Source organism: Megalops cyprinoides, chromosome 1 (assembly GCF_013368585.1).
Source record: "Megalops cyprinoides isolate fMegCyp1 chromosome 1, fMegCyp1.pri, whole genome shotgun sequence".
NCBI lineage: Eukaryota > Metazoa > Chordata > Actinopteri > Elopiformes > Megalopidae > Megalops > Megalops cyprinoides.
This window is the reverse complement of record NC_050583.1, coordinates 3,064,123-3,086,622: the sequence shown is the minus strand read 5'-3', so window position 1 is coordinate 3,086,622 and position 22,500 is coordinate 3,064,123. Positions and strand designations below refer to the sequence as shown.

Below are 22,500 nucleotides of genomic sequence, written 5' to 3'. Positions count from 1 at the left end.
TCTGCTAAATGCCAATAATGTAACAATTAATGACATTAATTAATTTTCCTAATCCTCTGGCCCTAATAATCCCTGGACATGGACACACACACATCCTCCTCAGATGGTGAATATTCTAGGACAATATGGCTGCCGTGCCTCACCCAGAATGGTTGGTGAACATTGGTGGTGGTTGTATTGAGTGATCCCACGATTTTTCAGTATATTCTGTATTATTAAGGGGTAGGGCCCGTCCACCTGGCTCCCCTCCCACAAACACGCTGGCTAAGACTACATCTTGCCAAACTTACAGCTCCTCGAATCCTTCTCACCCTCAGCATCACCTCTGGAAGCGTAAACCGCAAATTAAAGGGTTTAAACTCCTTACTCGGCATATGCATATTAGCATAATTGGATGTATTTTATTTACACAAACACCATATCCGAGGTAACTCACGCGCTAGTGGTTTACCATAGCTGGATATTTACGTTTAATAAATTGGTTCAGGTGAGACATATTATTGATGACTGTGCGATAGGCCAGCGTCATTATCCGTACTTTGCGCACTTGCGTTAAACATTTTCCTCTTCAAAATGGCGCCGAGTCACGTGGACGAGGGTGTCCCAATCCGCAAAAGGAGCCATCCCTTGCCCTAAACTGCACGCTTTTAGCGATCGTACAAAGACCTTCCCGTTTATAATGGCATCACCGGGTGCGCACAGACCACTTTTTGTGAATTTTGTAAGGGAGTTCGATTCAACCATACGAAGATCGATAATCTCAACAACATGTCGCTGCAGATAGTATTTAATTTTGCTGTATGAATGAACGTTCCTCACGCAGTCAGGGAACAGTGGTAACCCTGGACGGAGTCCCCCGGCGCGTTTTAATTAAGAGTAAACAGAAACTGTGACAACATTTACATTTATTCATTTGGCAGACGCTTTTATCCAAAGCGATTTACAAGTGGGGTGCAATACAACACAAGCGAAAAACCCATACAGAGTCAACAATAGGCCTATTAGAAGTACTGCATGACAAAGTCCCAAAGGTTCGCCAGGCCAGGTACCAACTAGCAGGTAAAGGTAGCGAGTAAGCTATTACAGCCAAGCCATTATATATAATATGGTTTAATATGAGACAGGGGGAAGTATTTCAGGTCCTCAGGTGAGAGCGGAAGAGGTGTCTTCAGATGTTTCTTGAAGACAGAGAGGGACTCAGCAGAACGGATGAGGTGTAGAAGTTCATTCCACCACCGGGGGACAACGGCGGAAAAAGACCTGCCTAGTGATTTAACGCCACGACGCGACGGGACCACCAGGCGCCGTTCGGTGGTAGAGCGTAGCAGTCGGGAGCGAAGCGGCAGTCGTAGCGGGTTGTAGCAGTGAGTTCAGGTACTTAGGTGCAGTTTTGTTGGTCACCCTGTATGACAGCATGAAGGCATTGAACATGATGCGGGCAGCTACAGGGAGCCAGTGGAGTGAGACTAAGAGTGACCAACATTTTGCATTCAGAAATTCTTTTCTTCTTTCATTTGCTAGACGCTCTTGCCCAGAGTAATTTAGGAGAACCTTGCGCCTGGATTTCAAGGCTCAAACCGATCTGAATCGCCGCGATATGTATCCGGTATCTAAGCAGGAGTGTCCTATCTCCCCTCCGGTAACAGAGCCAGTGAAAGCAGCGCGATCCGGGACGTGGATGTGCGGCACACGACCCTAAGGCGAGCGAGCTCCTTCCGCGTATGATCCGTCGCTTACGGATTACATCGTGAAGTGATTGCAGTGTGTGCTTGTTCAACTTCACCGCACCTTTTTGTCGTCGTAGAAATTGTGTTCTTACTTTGCAGACAAATGTACTTTATTTTAGCTTTACTTCATTATAAATAAATATATATTATAATTATACTTTATTTTCTATTAGTTTTCAAGCACTTTAAAATCATACATTAGCTCTGTTCGTTCATTAAACAACAGTCAAAGACGTTCACTAAAGGCTCATTAAAAATATATACAATAAGTTAGATTCAGCGTTTGTCAGGCAATGTTTCGCGACGGCAAGCTACAGACAAATGTACGTTCATTCATATCCCGATATTCCCCGTAAACAGCGCAGTACTTAAACTTGTGGGGATTGGTTAAAATAAAACCCACCTCCACAGTCCGGACCAATCGGTTTGTCAGAATTTATTTGGTGGCTCATGATTGGTTAGAGCCACGGACCGGGGTGTGGCAGTAGATGGCAGAGGCGGAAGTGTACGGGAAGGAGCAGAGTCCGTCTTGCGTCTTTATTTGTTTACAACGACATAGTGGAAAAAAATAACTATACGCGCTACCATATCGGAATTCTTATGAGAAATAACGGCGTAACTCGCTTTATTTAATATGTAAGTTCACTTTATTTCTGTCGTGGTAGCGATCGGTTGCAAGACCTGTTCACTTTAGACCAGCTAGCAGGAAGGCTATCAGTTACTACACCTAGCTAGCTGGGTAGCTAACGCCAATGCAAAGCATTCAGTGAAGCTGTGTTAACGAAATTATTTTAGCTGGATGCTTGTTACTGCTGGTTACTGATGAAGTTTTTTTTTCAGTTGCAACATCCGTGCTTTCTTGCAAGTTGCTTGGCTCAGACCGAAACCAACCACTTCACCGCCTCAGCTTCTTCGTTTGAAACACAGATCAGGAAAACTAGATCTGGCCAACGTTACTTGCAGTAACCGTAGCGGTACCTTGGTAGTTAAAAGTGTTGATCATAAATCCGTTTAAGATTAAGCGTGTGCGTGCAAATTCCGCTGCGAAAACAAGGAGATCGAAGCCGTAAGTTTTCAGCTACGTACAGCGTTCTAGCTCCCTAAATGTTGTTGTTGGCATTGCAATGTGGTGGTAGTTGGGAATAGTTAGGTCGTTAGCCGGCTAACAGAACCACCGCGGTCTCATGGCAACTGTTTTTTTTATTATTCTTCAAAACGTCTTATAGTGTAGGGTGAGGCAGAGAAGGAAACCTCCGTTACATCTGTATGAAGAGGGGCAATTCCGCTTCTCATTGTGCGATGGTAGTTTTTACATTTTAAAGGATGTCATTCTACATCGTCCCTTCACGTCCTCTTTAAGGGGACGTTTATTGCTATAAACGTCATGATTAATACGGTAACGGGAAAGAGAGGTACCAGTACATGTATCAGTTGAATACAGAAGAAGTTGCGCACCGGATATCGCAGACAGCAAGGAAAATAACGTGCCAAATACAGCGTCGAGATTACAGTGCCTAGACCGACAAGTACCGTGCAACACGTACGTCTTAAGAACTGTACCGTTCTGGATATAATGCTAACATATGATCCTGATGCTATATTGCGGGCGTGTAAGTAAACTTAATTCATCCACTCACGAAACACTCCGAAACACACTTTCACGTATATAACTGCACACCCGAGGAACAGAAGATCACGCTTGAGTAGGAGAGGTGAACTGTGTCTGGCCAGGGTTGCTAGTTAGGCATTCTAAGATTTTTTTTCACGATTTAGCTTTCCACCAGCACAACGATATGGATATCCTTCGGTTGGGATCTTGTTGCACGCAACAAGTGACTTTACACCAGATAGCTACTTTGCCAAATTAACCACAGTGACCAATTAGCAGCTTCTAACAAGGTTCGTCGTAGTTTGCGTAGTTCGTGGTGGAGCTTTTTAGGTTGGAAAGCGCTCAACCTTGCTAAAGCGCTCAAGTTATTGTAGTGCATTATATACGGCAACGGTGTGTTAACTATGGCAGTCGCTCCGTATACGAATTTCTGCTAAATAACAATAACGCGATAAAATTTCTGGGATGATCGCGATGGGGGAGCTCCGTTGTCTGTCGCTTTCAAAGACTGCCCGATGTTCGACTTTTCAGGTGAGAGAGAGAGGCAGAGAGGAGGAGCTGGACTGAGTTCTTGTCGGTGAGCCGTTCCGGTGAAGAATGCGAGAAGAATGAAGCCGGTAACCAGGAGAGATGCCGGAGTCTGGCATCAAACCAAGAGCCTGCTCCACAAGAACGTGCTGATCAAATGGAGAACCAAGCAGCAGAGCCTGCAGGTACTGTGCCGTTTCCCATACCTGATGCCTAACTCACCTGCGTCAAGGTGGGAGTGACCTTAACTTTGGTGATCTTAGTGGGCACAGCCAAAATGAAGCCGTTATTCTTAAAATACATGCAGAATTGGAAAATAAAATGTTGCTTCCTGAGAAGGTTTTGTCATGTCCTGAACTTACTGGACATAGAAAACTTGTGGTTTTATATCAGAGTCTGTTGAACACGCAGGCAGCTTAATGCAGGAGGAAGATAACCCTGCTGTTGTGGTCAGAGCTTCTGCTGAGGAAGAAATTGTACAGTTGCTCTTAACCAATTAGCTCATTTGCTGATGAACTGTCTTGGCAGAAGATGCAGTGGATCCTCCAGCTCTTCCTTCATGTTTGTATGTCTTTGGTATGAAGTGCATCTTGGGTAGCTTGGGGGGCAGCTGGGATCCTTGTTCAGTTTTTATAGCCAAAAAGTTTCCTCTTTGTAGTCATATTTTTTCATGGTTGACCTGTGTAAAAATTCCTATCTGTCAGGCACCTTTGAGTTCATACACGTTCCAATCAAGAAAGTAAATGATGGTGAAGAAAGTAAATGATGGTCACCATGTACAAACACACCAGGTACCTAAAGGCAGAGCGCATACCAAGAAGTGTGACAGAGTGGGTGTCTTTAAACCTCACAGGACCACCATGATGCTCCACCCACAAGTCAGGAACAAAGACGCCGAATAAACCTTTTCACTCATCCAGCATTAGAGCAGTGGTAACCGTTACACAAATGCCATTAGTTTTCTGTGGGCAGAACCTCCTGCAGATGTGTGAGTGAGCTCTCCTGAAACACCAGGCTGTCTGTAAGCCAGTTTAATTTGCGGGAACATTGTGTGGTACTCCTCAGTACTTGCCTTCGTAAAGTGCCGTTCCTTACATTTCAGAAAACCCTCAGAATGCTTTACTGTATTACAGTGATGAGGGGAAGTGAAGTGGTTATTCTGGTCATCCACCACCTGTGTGTTGCTCTAGAGGCTCTTCCTCTGGTGAGATTCATTTATATAGTGGTTTCCTGTACAGCTGTTGCTGCAGTCAGAGAAGGTTTCGATATTGCACGTGATACACTTCAAAACATATGAGGTATAATCCTGTGTTGAGTATTGTATTCTTTGGTTGTGACTCATTTAGTTTCCAGTATTGTTTGTCAGTATCCATTATCATTTATCCATGTAGTTCCCCGGCTTTGATTCATATTAGCAAATTAACTAGGGCTTTCCTCCATGAACTGGATTGTCACCAGTGGTGTCCAGTCACTGTGCACAAGATTATATCCCAAAGCTGCTGGAGTTGAGGGTGTAATTATGATTTAGCTACAGACAAGTGTAGGTGGTCAAGAGGGTGTGGGCCTGGACATAATTCTTTTTTACGAGTGGCGTGTTTTAATCTGTTTTAATCTGCCAGCAGGCTGCTCCGCGAAACCTCAGGAAACTGGCCTTCCCTAATGCAAAGGCCAGACCTTTGATATCCCCCCGGTTAGCGCATGCTGTCAGCTCTATTTGAACACAGCGAGGTGTCCCTTTGCTACCTGCGTGCTGGCCTGCCGGACCTCAGGCATATGATTGGCCAGTATGGTGTCAGGTGACGTCTGGGAGCCTTTTGTTCTGGACTCTTCCCGCCATATGGCCATGTGTCAAGCAGACACGCCAGACTGCAGTCAAGAGCACCACAACCAGCGTGCTGTTATTTTCCGCAGGCTACGGCATGCTTCTCAGGGAACTGATGAAGGAAGGAAGTGGATTGATTAGGAAGTAAAGAAAAAAGTTTTTATTTTTGGCTGAAGTTATTCTGAGTGCATTTTTTAATGGTTCTCCTCCTCCTTCATCCGCCCCTCCCCAGGGTGGTGGTTGTCTCCTGGGGTGAAGGCGCGTTTCGGAGAGAAACAGAAACTAACCCGTTTTGGCTGCCTTCACACCCCTGAGCCCCAAAACTCTCTGAATGATTCCCGTTGTGTGAGTGCGGGTATGGGGAGTTATTTCAGAGCCTTCGTAACCGTTTCAGTCTTCATGGTCAGCTGCCGCATATAATAGGAGAACATGCACTGGAGTAAATATAGCTAAAATATATAAAATATATATAAAAACACTCTGGCCGTACTAACATGGACAGAGCAACGGAGTTGAAACCCAGCTGAAATATGGCAGGGGAAAGGTGGAACTCCCGCCCAAATGCTCCTCCCCTCAGGGGCGGGGCACGTCACGGTGCCGGCACGGGGAGGGGTGTAAACGGGCCACTGAAAATATGAGTGACACTGACAGGAAACTGCACTGTCACACAGAGGAGGCTGAAATGGTCAGCAAAGTTATGTCATGTCTTTGTTCGTTTGACTGCGCAATTATTTCTCAGATGCGTTGCTTGAAATATTAGTTGTTGACTCGGGGCTCTTAGCTGGATTAAAATGGGTTTTTTTTTTTTGGCATTGAGACAATCATCCACTTCACTTTCCAGTTTGTCTCATAAGGTAACTGAGCCCAGAAAACGAATCACTTCTGTATCTGTAATTTTCCGTAAGTACAAAGGCGTTTTAGGCGACCAGGCGCACCCTATGGTGCCACATTTCGAGATGATAACAACCGCCCCGCCCCACCGACGACATACTGCTTAACAGATTCAGGAGAGGTTTCATGATGAAGTCAAACACCTTGCATAGTCTCTGCAATCGTAAGTCCTAAACATCGTTTAACTTTCTGGGAAGTTCTGTACTTCAGAGGCTACCTGACACACATCGGCCCAGTGCTTTACATTACATTACATTATTATTACGTTATTGTCGTTTAGCAGACGCCCTTATCTAGAGTGACTTGCATAGTGTAAAATATCTACATGTATCCTTTTATACGGCTGGAAATTTACTGAGGCATTTCTGGGTTGATTACCTTGCCCAAGGGTACAACAGCATTGCCCCAGTGCGGAATCGAACCACCAACCCTTTGGTTACGAGCCCTGCTCCTTACCACTGTGCTACACTGCCATCCCAGATGCTTAGAGGCTACCTCACATGCATGAGCACAGTGCTGCACTTCAGAGACCGCCTCACAGAGGAGCCCTTCTTCACATTGCACAGCTGGGCTGGTTCAGACGGGGACATGGGATGCAGGCAGCAGTGAGTGTTTATTGGTGGAGAATGAGTTGACCCTCAGTGCATTTAGCAGATGCTCCTATCTAGACTTAATTACGTAGGTTGCAGTTTTACAATTACGAGGCAATTCTGGGTTAAGCAGTGTCCCAATGGGGAGTCGAACCAGCAACCTTTTGGTTACGAGCCCTGCTCTTCACCGGCAGACCGTGTGTGTTTTATCAACAGGTGAACCCCACATTTTACTGGTCGGAGTTGTGGCTAATATCCGACCGGGTGTGTTTCTCTCGCACCGTACGTCTTCCGCAGGAGCTGATTCTGCCCCTGGTGCTGCTGGGTCTCCTCATCGTCATCAGCACCATGAACCCCCACGTCTACTACAGCGGCTTCCAGACGACCGAGTTGCACCGGGACGGAGAGCTGTCCTTCAAGACCCTGGGCTACACCCCCATCAGCAACGTCACCAACCACATCATGGAGGAGGTGGCCAGCTCCCTGCGTGAGTGTCCCCCAGCCCCCCGCCCCGTCTCACCTGTAACCTGCCGGGGTAAAAGCTGAATCTGGTTGTAGCTGCAGCATCAACACCACGGTATGACAGGCAAGCAGACAAAGGTGTAGCGTGTCCAGTCGAACCGTACATCACACACACTACCGTACACCACACTCACTACCGTACATCACACACACTACCGTACATCACACACACTACCGTACATCACATTCACCAGTTCAGGGAATCCAATACACATTGTGATACTACATGTTAAATAAACGGCAAGTAATGCGAGCAGCAGGTGTTAGGGGGTGGGGAATGAGGTGGAACGGAGGAGCAATCTGAAGAGGTGGATTGTCATGCGTGGCAGACCGCGGGGGGGCGTCGGTCCGTGCACAGTGAGCCGCTCTCTGATTGGTCGGTTTGTCGGTGCAGGGGTGGACCTGGAGATGTTCTCCAGCGAGGAGGACATGGAGAACGCCAGCCTCTACGAGCCATCCACCTTCGTCGGCGTGGTCTTCCTCGACGGGACGTCCTACCGCCTGCGCTTCCCCTACAACGAGCTGCCCCTTCCCAGCGACTACACCGAGTCCCTCGGTAACCCCGACCGCTGAATGTGGGGGGGGGGGGGGGGACACTGCTGTTGTACCCTTGGACAAGGTACTTAACCCACAGTTGCCACAGTAAATATTCAGACATATAAATGGGTTACATGAAAAAACTGTAACCCGTGTGAGTCACTGGATAAGATTGTCTACGAAATGACAATAATGTGACGTAATGTTTGTTGGGGGATTTCATCAGCGTTCGGTTACTGAGCTCCTTTCAGGTATTACGTTTTGGTTAAATCCTCTGTTTACGCGCAGCACTGAAATCAGCTGTTTGAAGTGCTTTTGAGCCGCTTGTACCTGGCTAGCTGGTGCGGTTGCCAAACAGTGGTGAGTGAGTGTGTATTAATGCACTCCCTTAGTGACTCAGCAAAGGCAGAAGCCAGTGGCTCGCATACTCATTTTTTGGCAAAAATATAATCCAAATCTGCCTTTGCGCCTCAGAAGTGCTTACAGCTCTGAAGCAGGACAGAAACGTTATATCATATTACATTATTGGCATTTTGCAGACACTGTTATCCAGAGCCACTTACATCGGTTACAGTTTTTTAATACAATGTTATCCGTTTATACAACTGGATATTTACTGAGGCAATTGTGAGTTAAGTAGCTTGCCCAAGGGTACAACTGCAATTCCCCAGTGGGGAATCGAACCAGCAACTTTTCAGTTATGCTCCTGCTCCTTATTACTATGCCACACTGCCACCACAGCATCCATTCATACCTGGAAGAAAAGTGTTTCAGCGATAGGTGTTTTTGCATCCATCTGCACAGCCAGCTGTTTCAGTAATAAGCATTTTTATGTCTGCACAGCCAGCTGTTTCAGTAATAAGCATTTTTCTGTCTGCGCAGCCAGCTGTTTCAGTAATAAGCTTTTTTCTGTCCGTCTGCGCAGCCAGCTGTTTCAGTAATAAGCGTTTTTCTGTCTGTCTGCACAGCCAGCTGTTTCAGTAATAAGCATTTTTCTGTCTGCGCAGCCAGCTGTTTCAGTAATAAGTGTTTTTCTGTCTGCGCAGCCAGCTGTTTCAGTAATAAGCGTTTTTCTGTCTGTCTGCGCAGCCAGCTGTTTCAGTAATAAGCGTTTTTCTGTCTGTCTGCGCAGCCAGCTGTTTCAGTAATAAGCATTTTTCTGTCTGCGCAGCCAGCTGTTTCAGTAATAAGCGTTTTTCTGTCTGTCTGTGCAGCCAGCTGTTTTGAAGACTCTGTGACCTGCAGGGCGGCTAACTACTGGTATTCCGGCTTCGTCCGGTTGCAGGCCTTCATCGACGCCTCCATTATACAGGTCAGTCAGACGCCCTCCCATCTGCGGCGCACTCGCTGTGACATGGAGCAGGGAGAATCCAAATGCAGAGATGACTCAGGCTGTAAGAGGTCCGGTTCAAAGAAAATAAAGTTACCCTTACTGGAGACGCAGGAGGAGCAAAACAGTGTCCAAACACACTAAACATGGAAACTCAAGACTGGACAAAGAAATTAACGACTTGCAGGGCTTTCAAAAAAAAAAAGAACAGGTGTAAGCAATTACTGATTAACACAGGTGAAAGACATTAACCAAATGAGACGCAGAGAACACAGGAAGTTATGTCGCCATCTGGTGGTCATCCTGGGAACAGCCGCTCAACCCCCTTGGTTGTGCCCCAGGATGTAAAATGTGAAATTGCAAGCCCAGGTAATGTGAGGGCGGTCAGGGGAGTCTCAGGTGGCCGCGCGTCTGATGCGTCCCTGCACTGAAAGGAGCAGGGCAAACACCTCTCCGGGCTGGGTGATCTCACGTTCTAGTTCAAGGCAACAGTGAAGAAGCGCAGGGATGACACGAAGTTCCCAGGAGCACCTCAGTGCATTCCCAGAGGGCTTAAACAGACTGGGCTGACCAGAAGGTTGTATGATCAAATCCCAGGTGTTTTACCTATGAATGATCATACCTCATCTGCTTCAGGAGATAATTCAGCTGCATTATGGGTTAAAAAAAAAAAAGCTATGTAAGACACTTTGGATAAGGCTGTGTCAGTGAGTAAATAACCTAGAAGAGAATACAGCTCAGCTCTTATTACTACTAGTAAAAATAATAATCAAAGTGAGATAATATGTGAAATTATAATGTAAAAAAAGTAATAGAAATGCAATATAATTGTCTGTAGTGTGCGTAGATGCAGATGAATCATGACATGTGACGTCGTGTTTTAGCTTAATCATGAGGTAAATAATGATAGTTAAATCTATCTAAACAAAGACGCCATGCTTAATCCAACTTAATCATGAAATAATAATGTGACGTTAAAACTTAATTATGAAGTTATCATGTTAGATAAATCTGTCATGAAGGTTGTCATTTAACCCTAATCTTGAGGTAATAACGTTAGATAAGTTTGTAATAATGGGTTATAACATTAAATAAATGTGTAATAATGAGGTAATAACATTAGATAAGTGTGTAATAACGGGTAATAATTTTAGATAAGTGTGTAATAACGGGTAATAATTTTAGATAAATGTACCATAATGGCTGTGGTCTTTTCCTAATTATGAGGTAATAATGTTCCCGCTTGCTACCCGCTCACTACCTGCTCGCTAGTCACCTGTTCCCTGCTTCACACTTCCTGGACGCCAGACGCCAATCGTCTAGGACTGTCAGGACTGCGGCGTCTTAGCCGATTGTTTTCTTTTCCCTGTCCTTGTGCTTTTGGTTTTCCCTGTGTTCCTGCCCTGCCCTGCTCTCCGCCCTGTCTCCGCCCACCAGATTACCTGACTGATTGCACCTGCCTGCCTGCGCCCCTGCACCCCGTCTCCTCATCAGCCCTGCCGCATTTAGTCCTGCTCGTATCGTGTCTCGTTGCCAGTTCGTCTCAGTTCGCTGTGTCGCTACTCGCCGTTTGTTTCTTCGTGTTTGCCTGCCGGTTCTGTTTCCTTGCCTGTTTTTTCCCGACTTCGCTCTTCGTTCCTGCCCTGTGGTTTTGGTCACCGTGTCTGCTCAGATTTTGATTCTGCCTGCCCTGACTTCGATTTTTGGATTGCCCATTTGGATCAATAAACCCGTTTGCATCCATCTCCTCTGTCTGCGCTTGAGTCCCTGCCTGAGTTCTGACAAGGACCCAGCCAGGACTCAAACCTGGAGTATTTGCGGATTCCAACACCTTCACAAAGTAAAGACTACAAACGTAAGTAGCCAGCTAAATTATCTATAATGGCTTCTCGCAGCTCTGTCTCTCCCATCCTCAGCTCTCCTCCCTCTCGCTGTCTCCCCTGCTCTGTGTGCAACATGTTTAGTTATTCCTTCTCCGCCATTACTACCAACTTCACCTGTGTTAAATGCGAGCTTAACGCTAGGCTGACGGAGAAGGTAGCAGAATTAGAAGCAAGCATCCGCACCTTATACGAGATTAAAGCTAGTGAAAAGTTTATCAAGTCTTTTTCGGTACCGGATACGTCAGTTAGCCTTTCCCCTAGTTCAACCCCGGCAGAGCCTTCGCAGCAAGGCGAGTGGGTTACGGTTCGGGAAAATAGATGTAAGCGTAAGCCCCCGGTGCACCACCAGCCCTCGGTTCACGTTTCAAATAGGTTCTCCCTCCTCAGTAACGCACCTGCTGAGAAGCCTGTTAAAAGAGTCCTGATTATTGGCGCCAACGACCATAGTGAACTGCATTCCTGGAGCCAGAGCGACCGACATAGAAGCCAATTTGAAAGTGCTGGCTAAAGCTAAGTAAAAAGAAATACTCTAAAATTGTTATTCACGTCCGTGCTAATGATGTCCGCATGAGACAATCGGAAGTAACAAAGTTAACTGTTAAATCGGTGTGCAGGATTGCAAAAAAATGTCGGAGTCAGTCATTTTCTCTGGCCCCATCCCCATGCGGCTCGGTGACAAGATCTATAGCAGATTAACTTCACTTAATCGTTGGTTGTCTGAATGGTGCCCCTCTAACAACGTGGGTTTTACAGATAATTGGCACAGGTTTTGGGGGAGGCCTGGTCTTTTAAAACGAGATGGCATCCACCCCTCGAGGGAGGGTGCAGCGATCATCTCTAGAAACCTAGATCATAGTCTGAATTCCTCTAAACCTTGAGACTTATCAGGGTCAAGGCCAGGCAGCAGACTTTCTGTCCTATACAGATGTCTGCTTTTTCCCTTGAACCACCACTTAAACTCAGTCCCATAGAGATAGTGTCTGTTCCCCGACTCCTGGTCCCAAACTTCTTAAAAACATCTAGTAAGGGCATTTATGCTGATAATTTGATAAAAATTAAATTTGATAAACCTGAAAGTAGTACGTGTGGACAAATGGTCCTTAAGATTGGGTTAATAAATGTTAGGTCTTTACAACCTAAAGCTACGTTAGTAAATGAATTGATTACTGATCACCAATTTGATATCTTATGCCTGACTGAAACTTGGCTTAAACCTAATAACTTTATCGCTCTTAATGAACCAACTCCTCCCAGTTACAGTAATCACCAGGTCCCTCGACCTACTGGCAGAGGTGTTGCTGCTGTACACAGCTCCAAACTCCGCGCCACTTTTAAACCAGGCTATAACTTTCATTCGTTTGAACTGTTAGTACTTAGCTTTGCACATCCTGACAAGACTGCATTTCAGCTATTTACCCTTGTAATAGTTTACAGGCCACCTGGCCCTTACAGTGTTTTCTTATCGGAATTTGCCAACTTTTTATGTTTTTTATGTTTGCTAATTTTTTATGTGCATATGGATAATGAACATGACCCATTCGGAACAGCATTTTTGTCGATCATTGAACCTTCTGGACTCTATCAAGCTGTGGATAAACCCACACATTACTGTAACCATACTCTAGATTTGGTCCTCACATATGGAGCAGATATTAACCAGGTAGAAATCATGCCACACAATCCTGTGTTATCAGACCACTATCTCATCTGTTTTAATTCACCGCTAATGTGCTTCACATACTCGGAGCCCAAATCTTCTTCTTTTACTGCTAATGCCTTTATCGACGAGCTCCCTACATCATACAGCCTGTACAATGAAATCTCCTCTAGTCTATGTTCAAACCCTAGCTCAACTGAAATTAACCTACTCGCAGATAGTATTGACTCTACTTTGTGTAAAACTGGATCCCATTGCTCCTCTTAAAAGGAAGAAAATCACAGACGAAAAGCTAGCACCTTGGTATAACGACCATACATGTACTCTCAAACAAGCTACGCGAAAACTCAAAAGAAAATGACGCTCCACCAAATTACAAGTTTTTTTCCTGGCGTGGAAGGAAAGTCTCCTAACCTATTAGCATGCCCTCATGCCAGATCCACATATTTCTCTACCCTTATTGAGAAAAATAAGGAAAATCCTAGGTACCTGTTTAGCACTATCGCCAGATTAACCAAGAGTCCTGCATCAGTTAACCCTACCATACCAGTAATTTATAGTAGCAATGATTTCATGAACTTCTTTGATAGTAAAATCATAAAGATAAGAGACACAATACACAAGTTTTCATCGACTTCTGCCTCCTGCCTGGCCAGTCCCGTTCCAGATTATGTAGGCATGTCTATTAGGCCCGCCTCACGCTTTGACTCTTTTATACCTATTGAATTTAGCGACTTTTCTTCTTTTATCAATTCATCTAAAAACACCACCAGCCAACTAGACCCCATACCAACCAGCTTCCTAAAACAGCTACTGCCTGCAATTGGCACACCACTATTAAATCTTATCGCCTCCCTCATGTCTGGACACGTACCTCAGCCCTTCAAAGCAGCAGTTATCAAGCCTATTCTGAAGAAGCCCAATCAAGATCCCAGTGACCTGTCAAACTATAGGCCCATCTCGAATCTTCCATTCCTCTCAAAAATCCTGGGAAAAGCAGTATCAAAGCAACTCTGTGCATTTTCACACTTTAACAACATTTTGAAAGTCTTTCAGTCCGGCTTTAGACCTCATCATAGTATGAAAACCGCTCTCCTGAAAGTGCTCAACGATCTTCTACCCTCCTGTGACAATGGCTGTATCTCTCTTCTTGTGTTACCAGACCTAAGTGCTGCCTTTGATACAGTCGATCATCATATCCTCCTCGACCGCCTCGAAAACCTGGTTGGCATAAGTGGACAAGCTCTATCTTGGTTTAGGTCCTGTCTATCAGAACAATATGATCCAAAACTACTATAGGCAGTAGAGCCTTTTCCTGTCGAGCCCCTCTCCTGTGGAACAGCTTACCTGCCGACGTTCGGGGAGCAGACTCCGAATCTCTCCACCTTTAAGTCTAGGCTCAAAACATATCTATACAGTAAATCCTTCAGCTGAGGGACATGGGCTGGTGCTGGCGTGGATCATAGAGTCTCTGGTGGACTAAGTGGTCATTGCTGTCATGACATGGACTCTGTGCCGTGATCTGGTGTTGACTGTCTTAGGGTCGCCCTCATGACTATGCCGGTCCCTTGCCTCCCATCCCCTAGGTATGCTGCCATAATGTTAGCCTGCCAGGGCTTTTCCTTGTTGCACACTGGCACCTTTTTCACTGCCCCTCCTCTCCTGCCTCTGTTCTACATCCCTGCTATTCTTATCATCCTCTAATCATTGTTTTCTATTTGTTTCCTGTCCCTGCTCCGGGCTCCTGCCTGGAGCTGTAGCCCAAGCGTCACATCCTGATCTTCAGTCCTGCTACCTCACTGCCCTGCCTATCGAGCCAACCGCATGCCAAGAGCCGGACATTCGAGGATACATTTAATAGTTACTCTGTTGTTATTTACGACTGTGACGGTGCTGTTTGGCCTTGCTGGGTCCGCCCTGCTCTTTCTCTTGTGTTTCCCGCAGTGGCCTGCAGGTGTGGATGTGGAGTTGGTGCTCAGGTGTGGGCTGTTGGCCTGGAATGAAGGCTAATGAGCAGGAGATAAAAGGAACCTGGGTTTACAGCTGGGGTGGCTCCCCCTTCCCCCTCTTCCTCCCCTGTTGGGTTTCTTTTGCCTTTTTCCATACGTATTCATGGTCTGACTTGCACTACACCTTTTTGGTTTGTCTCACAATTACTGACTTTTTGTAATTACTTTATTTACTTAATAAATTTCTTTAGTTAAATATACTTTGGTGTGGTCTCCCCTTCATTTTGTTCCACCAAGAGCCAGGTGGTCGTAACACTACTGTCTATCAAACTCGGATGTCTTAAAGTATACAACTGTACAACTTTAAGTATTCTCTGTAATTCTATCTGCCCAGTGCCGGCCAGAAGCAGATGGGCCCCCCCTCTGAGCCTGGTTCTGCTCAAGGTTTCTTCCTGATAGGGAGTTTTTCCTTGCCACTGTTACCTTAGGCTTGCTCTCAGGGGGTCTCAGGCCTGGGAACAATGTACAGCTGCTTTGTGACAACTTGTGTTGTAAAAGTGCTATACAAATAAAATTGAATTGAATTGAATGTTAGTTTAATATGTAATAATGGGTAATAACATTGGGTAAATGTGTAATCATGAGGTAATAATGTTAGATAAGCTTGTAATACCACTGTGGTGTTTCCCATGTGGCGAGCAGATGCAGACGAAGCAGGACGTGTGGAACGTGATGTCGGGCCTGCGCGTGGTCATGATGGGGCAGCCTGGCTCGGTGGAGATGCAGACGTTCTCCCACGCCGTCAGCTCCATCTACCTGGTGCTGGCGTTCACACCCTTCGTCTCCTTCCTCATCGCCAACGTGGCGGCCGAGAAGGAGCACCGGCTCAAGGACACTATGGGGATGATGGGACTGTACGACTCCGCCTTCTGGTGAGCCATCTCGTTAGCGTTAGCGTTAGCGTGACGGACAAGAGCGAGGTCATGTGATCTCTGCTGTCCGTCCGTCTGCCTGTCTGTCAGTCTGTGGAGAGCTGGTGAAGTGAGCTGCTGGCAGGACAGGGAAGGAGAGATTAGACTGATGGTCGGTGCTGGCAGAAGGCTTCACCTCCCTGATTGGTGATAGGTGTTATTGGGTTGTACAATGTGCCGCTGGTGCCAACAGTAACGTTCAGTCATCAACTGCTGAAACATGTCAGTTGTGAGCTCTGGGTCAATAACACATGCCACAGCTAACCACCCTGTTTCTGTGTGTATGTGTGTGTGTGTGTGTGTGTGTGTGTGTGTGCGCGTGCGTTTGTCTGTGTGTGGTTGTCTGTGCATGTGTATGTCTGGGTGCATGCCTGCTTGTGTGTGTCTGCGTGCTTTGGTGTGTACATGCAAATGTGCCTATGTGTGTGTGTCTGCCTGTGTGCCTGCCTATGTGTGTGTGTGTGTGTGTGTGTGTGTGTGCGCCTGTGTGTGTGTGCCTGTGTGCCCGTGTGTGTGTGCCTGCCTGTGTGTGTGTGTGTGTGTGCAGGCTGTCCTGGGGGCTCTTGTACGCTGCCTTGGTCACCACCATGTCTATCCTGATGTCCATCATCGCCACCTGCACCGCCCTCTTCCCCAACAGTGACTTTCTGCTCATCTTCCTGCTCATCTTCCTGTATGGGATATCCTCAGTGAGTACCGCATCCCACCCTCAGATCCCACCACATCACATTGACAGCCCTCCGCACTGTAGTGTAGCATAGCGGTAAGGAGCAGGGCTCGTAACCGAGAGGTTGCCAGTTCAATTCCGCACTGGGGTGCTGCTGCTGTACCCTTGGGCCCAGAACTGCCTCCATAAATGTCCAGCTGTATAAATGGATAACACTGTAACCTATGTAAGTTGGCTCTGGATAAGAGCGTCTGATGAATGACTGTAGTGTAATGTAGTGTATGCTCTGCTGGCTGTAAGGCTGTGAGCTGGATACAGGGCCTCGTAGCTCAGACTGTGTCTGGCGTGTCCAGCCAAAGGCTTGGCCTTGCGTTTGGTTCCAAAATACGAGACCGCTGTTCCTGTGGAAGTTTCTGTTTGTGAAAGGATGGGTGTTAAATCGTTGTGGAGGGGGTCTGTGTGGTTTTGACTAGCATGTTCGTTAGTGGAAGCTGTGGTTTGCAGGCAGTAAGCAGGTGGACTGCATGTGTGCATGTTTGTGTGTGTGCATGTATGTGAAGGCTGTGCAGTGGACCGTGTGCGCATCCGCACTGTAAAAAAAATTACGCTGTTCTTAAAAATGTAAGGAAACAAGCTGCACAGCCTTTTTAAGTAAACTCAGCTTGGGGAGAGAAAGGGTCTAAAATGTGAGTTTCTGAGTTCAATGAAATTACAATTTCTCTTACTTTAAGTTGGAGCAGTGTAATTTTTTTCCAGTGTGTGTATGTGCGTGCTTGTATGTGTGCACATATATGTGTATATGTGTGTGTTTGTGTAGTGTGTGCATAACAGACAGTAACATAGCTTTCTCTTCATGTGTGTGTTTGTATATATTGTGTGTGTGTTGTAGACAGTGAAACGTCCTGTGTGTGTGTGTGTGTGTGTATGTGTGTGTATGTGCGTGTATGTGCGTGTGTGTGTTGCAGACAGTAACACCTGTGTGCATGTGTGTGTGTGAGTGTGTATGTGTGTGTACGTGCGTGCGTGTGTGTATGTGCATGTGTGTGCGTGCGTGTGTGCATGTGCATGTGTGTGCGTGCATGCGTGCGTGTGTGCATGTGCATGTGTGTGCGTGCGTGCGTGTGTGCATGTGCATGTGTGTGCGTGCGTGTGTGCATGTGCATGTGTGTGCGTGCGTGCGTGTGTGTATGTGTATGTGCATGTGTGTGCGTGTGTGTGTATGTGCATGTGCGTGCATGCGTGTGTGTGTGTGTGTGTGTGTGTGTGTGTGTGTGTGTGTGTGTGTGTGTGTGTGTGTGTGTGTGTGTGTGTGTATGTGCGTGTGTTTGCGTGCGTGTGTGCGTGTGTGTATGTGCATGTGCGTGCGTGCGTGCGTGCGTGTGTGTATGTGCGTGTGTGTGTGCGTGTGCGTGCGCAGACAGTAACACCTCCTCTCTCTCTCCCTCTGTGCAGATCTTCTTCTCCTTCATGGTGACGCCTCTGTTTAAGAAGCCTAAGTTTGCGAGCACGGTGGGCTCCATGCTGACCGTGGTGCTGGGCTGCCTCTCTCTCTTCACTGTGTTCATCAAAGACTTCCCCCAGCCGCTGGTCTGGGTTCTGTGCCTGCTGTCCCCGAGTGCCTTCTCCATCGGCATCGCCCAGGTAACGCGCTCACTTCACCTGGGTAACACGCTGCTGTCGGCCCGGTAACACTCACATTGCCCAGGTAACGCGCTCACATCACCCGGTTAACACGCTGCCATCGCCCTGGTAACACTCACATTGCCCAGGTAACACGTTCACATCACCCAGTTAACACGCTGCCATTGCCCTGGTAACATGTTCACATCGGCCCGGTAACACACTCACGTCGCCTGAGTAACGTGCTGCCATCAACCAGGTAACGCTCACATCACCTGGGTAACACGCTGCTATCGCCCCGGTAACACTCACATTGCCCAGGTAACATGCTCACATTGCCCGGATGACATACACGCAACACCTATGTAGGATGTTCCCTGGCCAAGGTAAAACACACGCACACACACACACACACACACACACATACACACACACACAAACACACGGCACTACCAGCATATGACCCAATTAAAGCGTATTTCCTGTGTACCCCAAGGATAAACAACACACACAGGCAGTGAACACAGGGCTCCAGTCATGTTAGCCTACAGCTGCTTAGCACACTCCCCTGAGTGACCTGCATAGCTTGAAGGTTTACATGTTCTGCATTCGTTCAGATGGGTATTTACTGAATCAATTCAGATCAAGTATATTACTCAGGGGTGCAAATGTAGTGCTCCATCTGACCATCAAACCTGCAACCTTCTGGTTAGAGGTCGAGGTCTTGGCTGCCGCAGGTGAAGGTGACGCGTGTGTGTGTGCGCGTGTGTGTGTGCGCGTGCGTGTGTGTGTGTGTGCGCCTCTGACAGGTGGTGTACCTGGAGGCCCATGGGGATGGCGCGGTGTTCTCCACCCTGACCAGCGGCCCGCACCCCCTCTACACACCCCTGCTGATGCTGGCCTTGGACAGCGCCCTCTACCTGTTGCTGGCCTTATACCTGGACCAAGTGCTGCCTGGTGAGTCCGTAAGGCTGCCCACTGAGGGGGGAGCGAGGCCAGCATCTTCCCCCGTCTCCCCCCGTAACACCGCGTGGTGTGACAAGGAGCAGGGATCCATGCAGAGATGACTCCGGACAGAAGAGGCTTGTGTTCTGCTCTGCCTCACTTTGAATCGCTTTGAATAAAAGCGTCTCCCAAATGAATGAATTCAAATGTAATGTACATGGTTCAAAGAAAATAACGTTTCCTTTACCGGAGACTCGAGGGAAACAGAACAGGTGGAAGATTTGAAACACGGCAGTTCAAGACTGAGCAGAAAAATGAACAGAGGGCAGGGCTTACATAACGAAGAACAGGCATAAACAATCTGCATAACTAATCAACGCAGGTGAAAGACATTAACGGAATGAGACATAGAGAGCTCAGGAAGTCGTGAGGCCGTCTGGTGGTCATCCTGGGAAGCAGCCGCCATCGTTGACGTGTGTTTTCCCTCCGCACAGGCGAGTTCGGCATGCGCCGGTCCCTCCTCTACTTCCTGAAGCCGTCCTATTGGTCGAAGCGCAGGAAGCGCTACGCGGAGGTCAGCTCGGTGTGCGAGAGCGAGGTGAACGGGGGTCCCGTCTTCGACGAGTGCGTCGAGCCCGTGTCCCCCGAGTTCAGGGGGAAGGAGGCCATCAGGTGAGCCCCGACACCCTGACGCCACGCCCTCTCTCTGGGGTTTACCCCAGGTCACACACTGACACACGGAGAAATGTACAGCACTACCCCCCAGAGCTCTGGAAAACCTGCCCACACTCTGCCCAGCGTCACTTTAACAAGCACGCGTCAGGGTAGACAACTGTGCTCTGAACTGAGATAATGTATACGGAAAGGCGGAGCAAATAAAAAGCAGCGGGTGAATCGTCTGCCCAATCAGCACACAGCGAGTGTTACTCGTCGTGTATAAAACACTTGGCCACGCTCCTGACAGATAGGATATTTCACACGCAAAGAGTTGTGTGAGACTTCCACTGAAAAAGATCCACCGTAAAAGAAGCAGGTATATCAGATACAGAGAGATTTGTGAGGTTTTCACCTTAAAAAGAAGTGGATATTTCAGATGCAGAGGTTCACACGAGGTTTTCACCTAAAAAGAAGCAGATGTTTCAGATGCAGAGGTTCGCATGAGGTTTTCACCTAAAAAGAAGCGGGTATTTCAGACGCAGAGGTTCGCACGTGGTTTTCACCTGGAAAGCACCAGGCATTTCGGACAGAGAGCGCGCGCCCGTTTGACCGGGGGACTTGGCTCAGGTAACAAATGAATTAGAATGAGAATGAAGTGCAGACGGGCTGTCCTGCCAGCCTGCTCTCTCTCCGCTCTGCATTATTCACAGGCTTGGCAGGCCTCCATTCTGCCCAGAGTTTGCGTTCGAGTCGCTCTGTGTTCAATGCTGCCCATTTACTTAAGTAATTTGTCTCAAGGGCCCTCCTCAAGGGTAATGTAGCTGCCAGCGCCCCGCCCGTAAACACATGAGGGCTCGGGATATTGGGAAAGGGAGTGTCTGCGTTTGAAGCTCTGTAGCTCAGGATGATCCTGGCACTCTGAGGATTAAAGGGTATTGATCAGTGCAGCGGAGGAATAAAAAACGTGTGATGTTAAAGAAGCTCACAGAAAAAAAAATAGCTGAAGGTGAATCCCAGGCACTTTTGACAGTATTTGGCAGTTTTATGACATGTAGTTCCTGTGAGAGAGGCTCATCATGTCTCATCTTTGTGTGTGTGTTGGTGTCTGACTGTCTGTCTGTCTGTCTGTGTGCACATGTGTATGTGTGTTTGTTTGTGTGTGTGTGTGCGCATGCGCGCGCGTGTATGTGTGTATGTGTGTGTGTGTGTGTGTGTGTGCTTGTGTGTGTGTGTGTGTGTGTGTGTGTGCGCTTGTGTGTGCTTGTGTGTGCTTGTGTGTGCTTGTGTGTGCTTGTGTGTGCGTGTGTGCGTGTGCGTGTGTATGTGCGTGTGTGTGTGCTTGTGTGTATGTGCGTGTGTGTGTGTGTGTGTGTGTGTGTGCATGTGCGTCTGTGTTCTCCCGGCCAGGATCAACAGCATCCGGAAGGTGTACAATGAGAAGGACAGCACCGTGGAAGCCCTCAGAGGTGTGTGCCAGGTCATGTGACCGAGCGCCACGCCCACGCCCCCACCCCCCACCCTCATGAAAGAGAAAATCACAGTAACATGTAACATGATTACACCATACTGTGGCTGTATTTTCAGATGTGTTACTTTGTACTGCTAAAGTTTACTCTCAGCCAGTGTTATATTTCTTTGGTAAACACTGAACCACACCTGTTCTGTTTGTGATACTGAGAGCATAGCCAGGTGAGCTCACCTGTAGCAGGTGTGCACTCAATGTAACTAGCATCTGGCTGGCGAAGGGGCACACGCTATGGTAGGCCAGGTCGGGGAGGAGGCATGCCCTTCCTGAGGCAGGTGGGTGGGTGTGTTTGACCTTTGACCTGTCTCCCTCCTGTGCGTAGGCTTAACGTTTGACATCTACGAGGGTCAGATCACGGCCCTCCTGGGTCACAGCGGGGCGGGGAAATCCACCCTGATGAACATCCTGTGCGGGATCTGCCCCCCCACGGAAGGTGAGGAGAGCCCCCACGTACACACACACACACACTGCCCAAACACTCACACACTCCAACCTCACACTCACACACTCAATTCACTTTTTCAGCAAGTCATAGGTTCACACTTTTAGATTGCCATGTAATTAGTGAAAAAGTGAAGTCACGTCTAGTTTGTAATGTATTTATTTATTTGCTTATATTACATTATTGGCATTTAGCACATGCTCTTATCTAGAGCGACTTACAACAGTTACAGTTTATTCATTTCACAATGTTATCCATTTATACAGCTAGATACTTTACTGAGCCAATTGTGGGTTAAGTGCCTTCTTCAGGGTTACAGCAGCAATGCCCCAGCGGGGACTCGAACCAGCAACCTTTTGGTTACGAGTCCTGCTCCTTAACCACGATGCTACACGTTTATGTAATAAATCTTGGCCAGGTTTGTTTTTTTTCTTCTTTCCAAACGTTCTCATTGGTGATTGGCCTGTTTGCCTCTGCTCCGATGTCTCATTGGCTGTTTCCTGGGCGTGCCCCACCCCCCGGCAGGCACGGCCACCATCTACGGCTCTCCGGTGTGCGAGATGGCGGAGGGGGTGGAGCTGCGCAGGCTAGTGGGCATCTGCCCGCAGTTCAACATCATGTTCGACGT

General features: G+C 47.5%; 1 protein-coding gene across 1 annotated transcript in view; it reads left to right on the top strand.

Annotated features, from left to right (window-relative positions):
* Positions 1-2,226: 2,226 nt before the first annotated feature.
* Positions 2,227-22,500, top strand: part of abca5 (ATP-binding cassette, sub-family A (ABC1), member 5) — a 41,646-nt gene continuing 21,372 nt past the window's right edge. The window contains exons 1-13 of the mRNA XM_036530749.1: positions 2,227-2,363; positions 3,868-4,049; positions 7,465-7,654; positions 8,084-8,245; positions 9,441-9,538; positions 15,748-15,977; positions 16,564-16,705; positions 18,136-18,324; positions 19,113-19,260; positions 19,743-19,920; positions 21,313-21,371; positions 21,753-21,863; positions 22,398-22,500. The exon at positions 22,398-22,500 is cut by the window's right edge and continues 73 nt beyond it. Coding sequence (XP_036386642.1) covers positions 3,945-4,049; positions 7,465-7,654; positions 8,084-8,245; positions 9,441-9,538; positions 15,748-15,977; positions 16,564-16,705; positions 18,136-18,324; positions 19,113-19,260; positions 19,743-19,920; positions 21,313-21,371; positions 21,753-21,863; positions 22,398-22,500 — 1,715 coding nt within the window. The 5' untranslated portion in view covers positions 2,227-2,363; positions 3,868-3,944. The remainder of the gene's footprint in view (positions 2,364-3,867; positions 4,050-7,464; positions 7,655-8,083; positions 8,246-9,440; positions 9,539-15,747; positions 15,978-16,563; positions 16,706-18,135; positions 18,325-19,112; positions 19,261-19,742; positions 19,921-21,312; positions 21,372-21,752; positions 21,864-22,397) is intronic.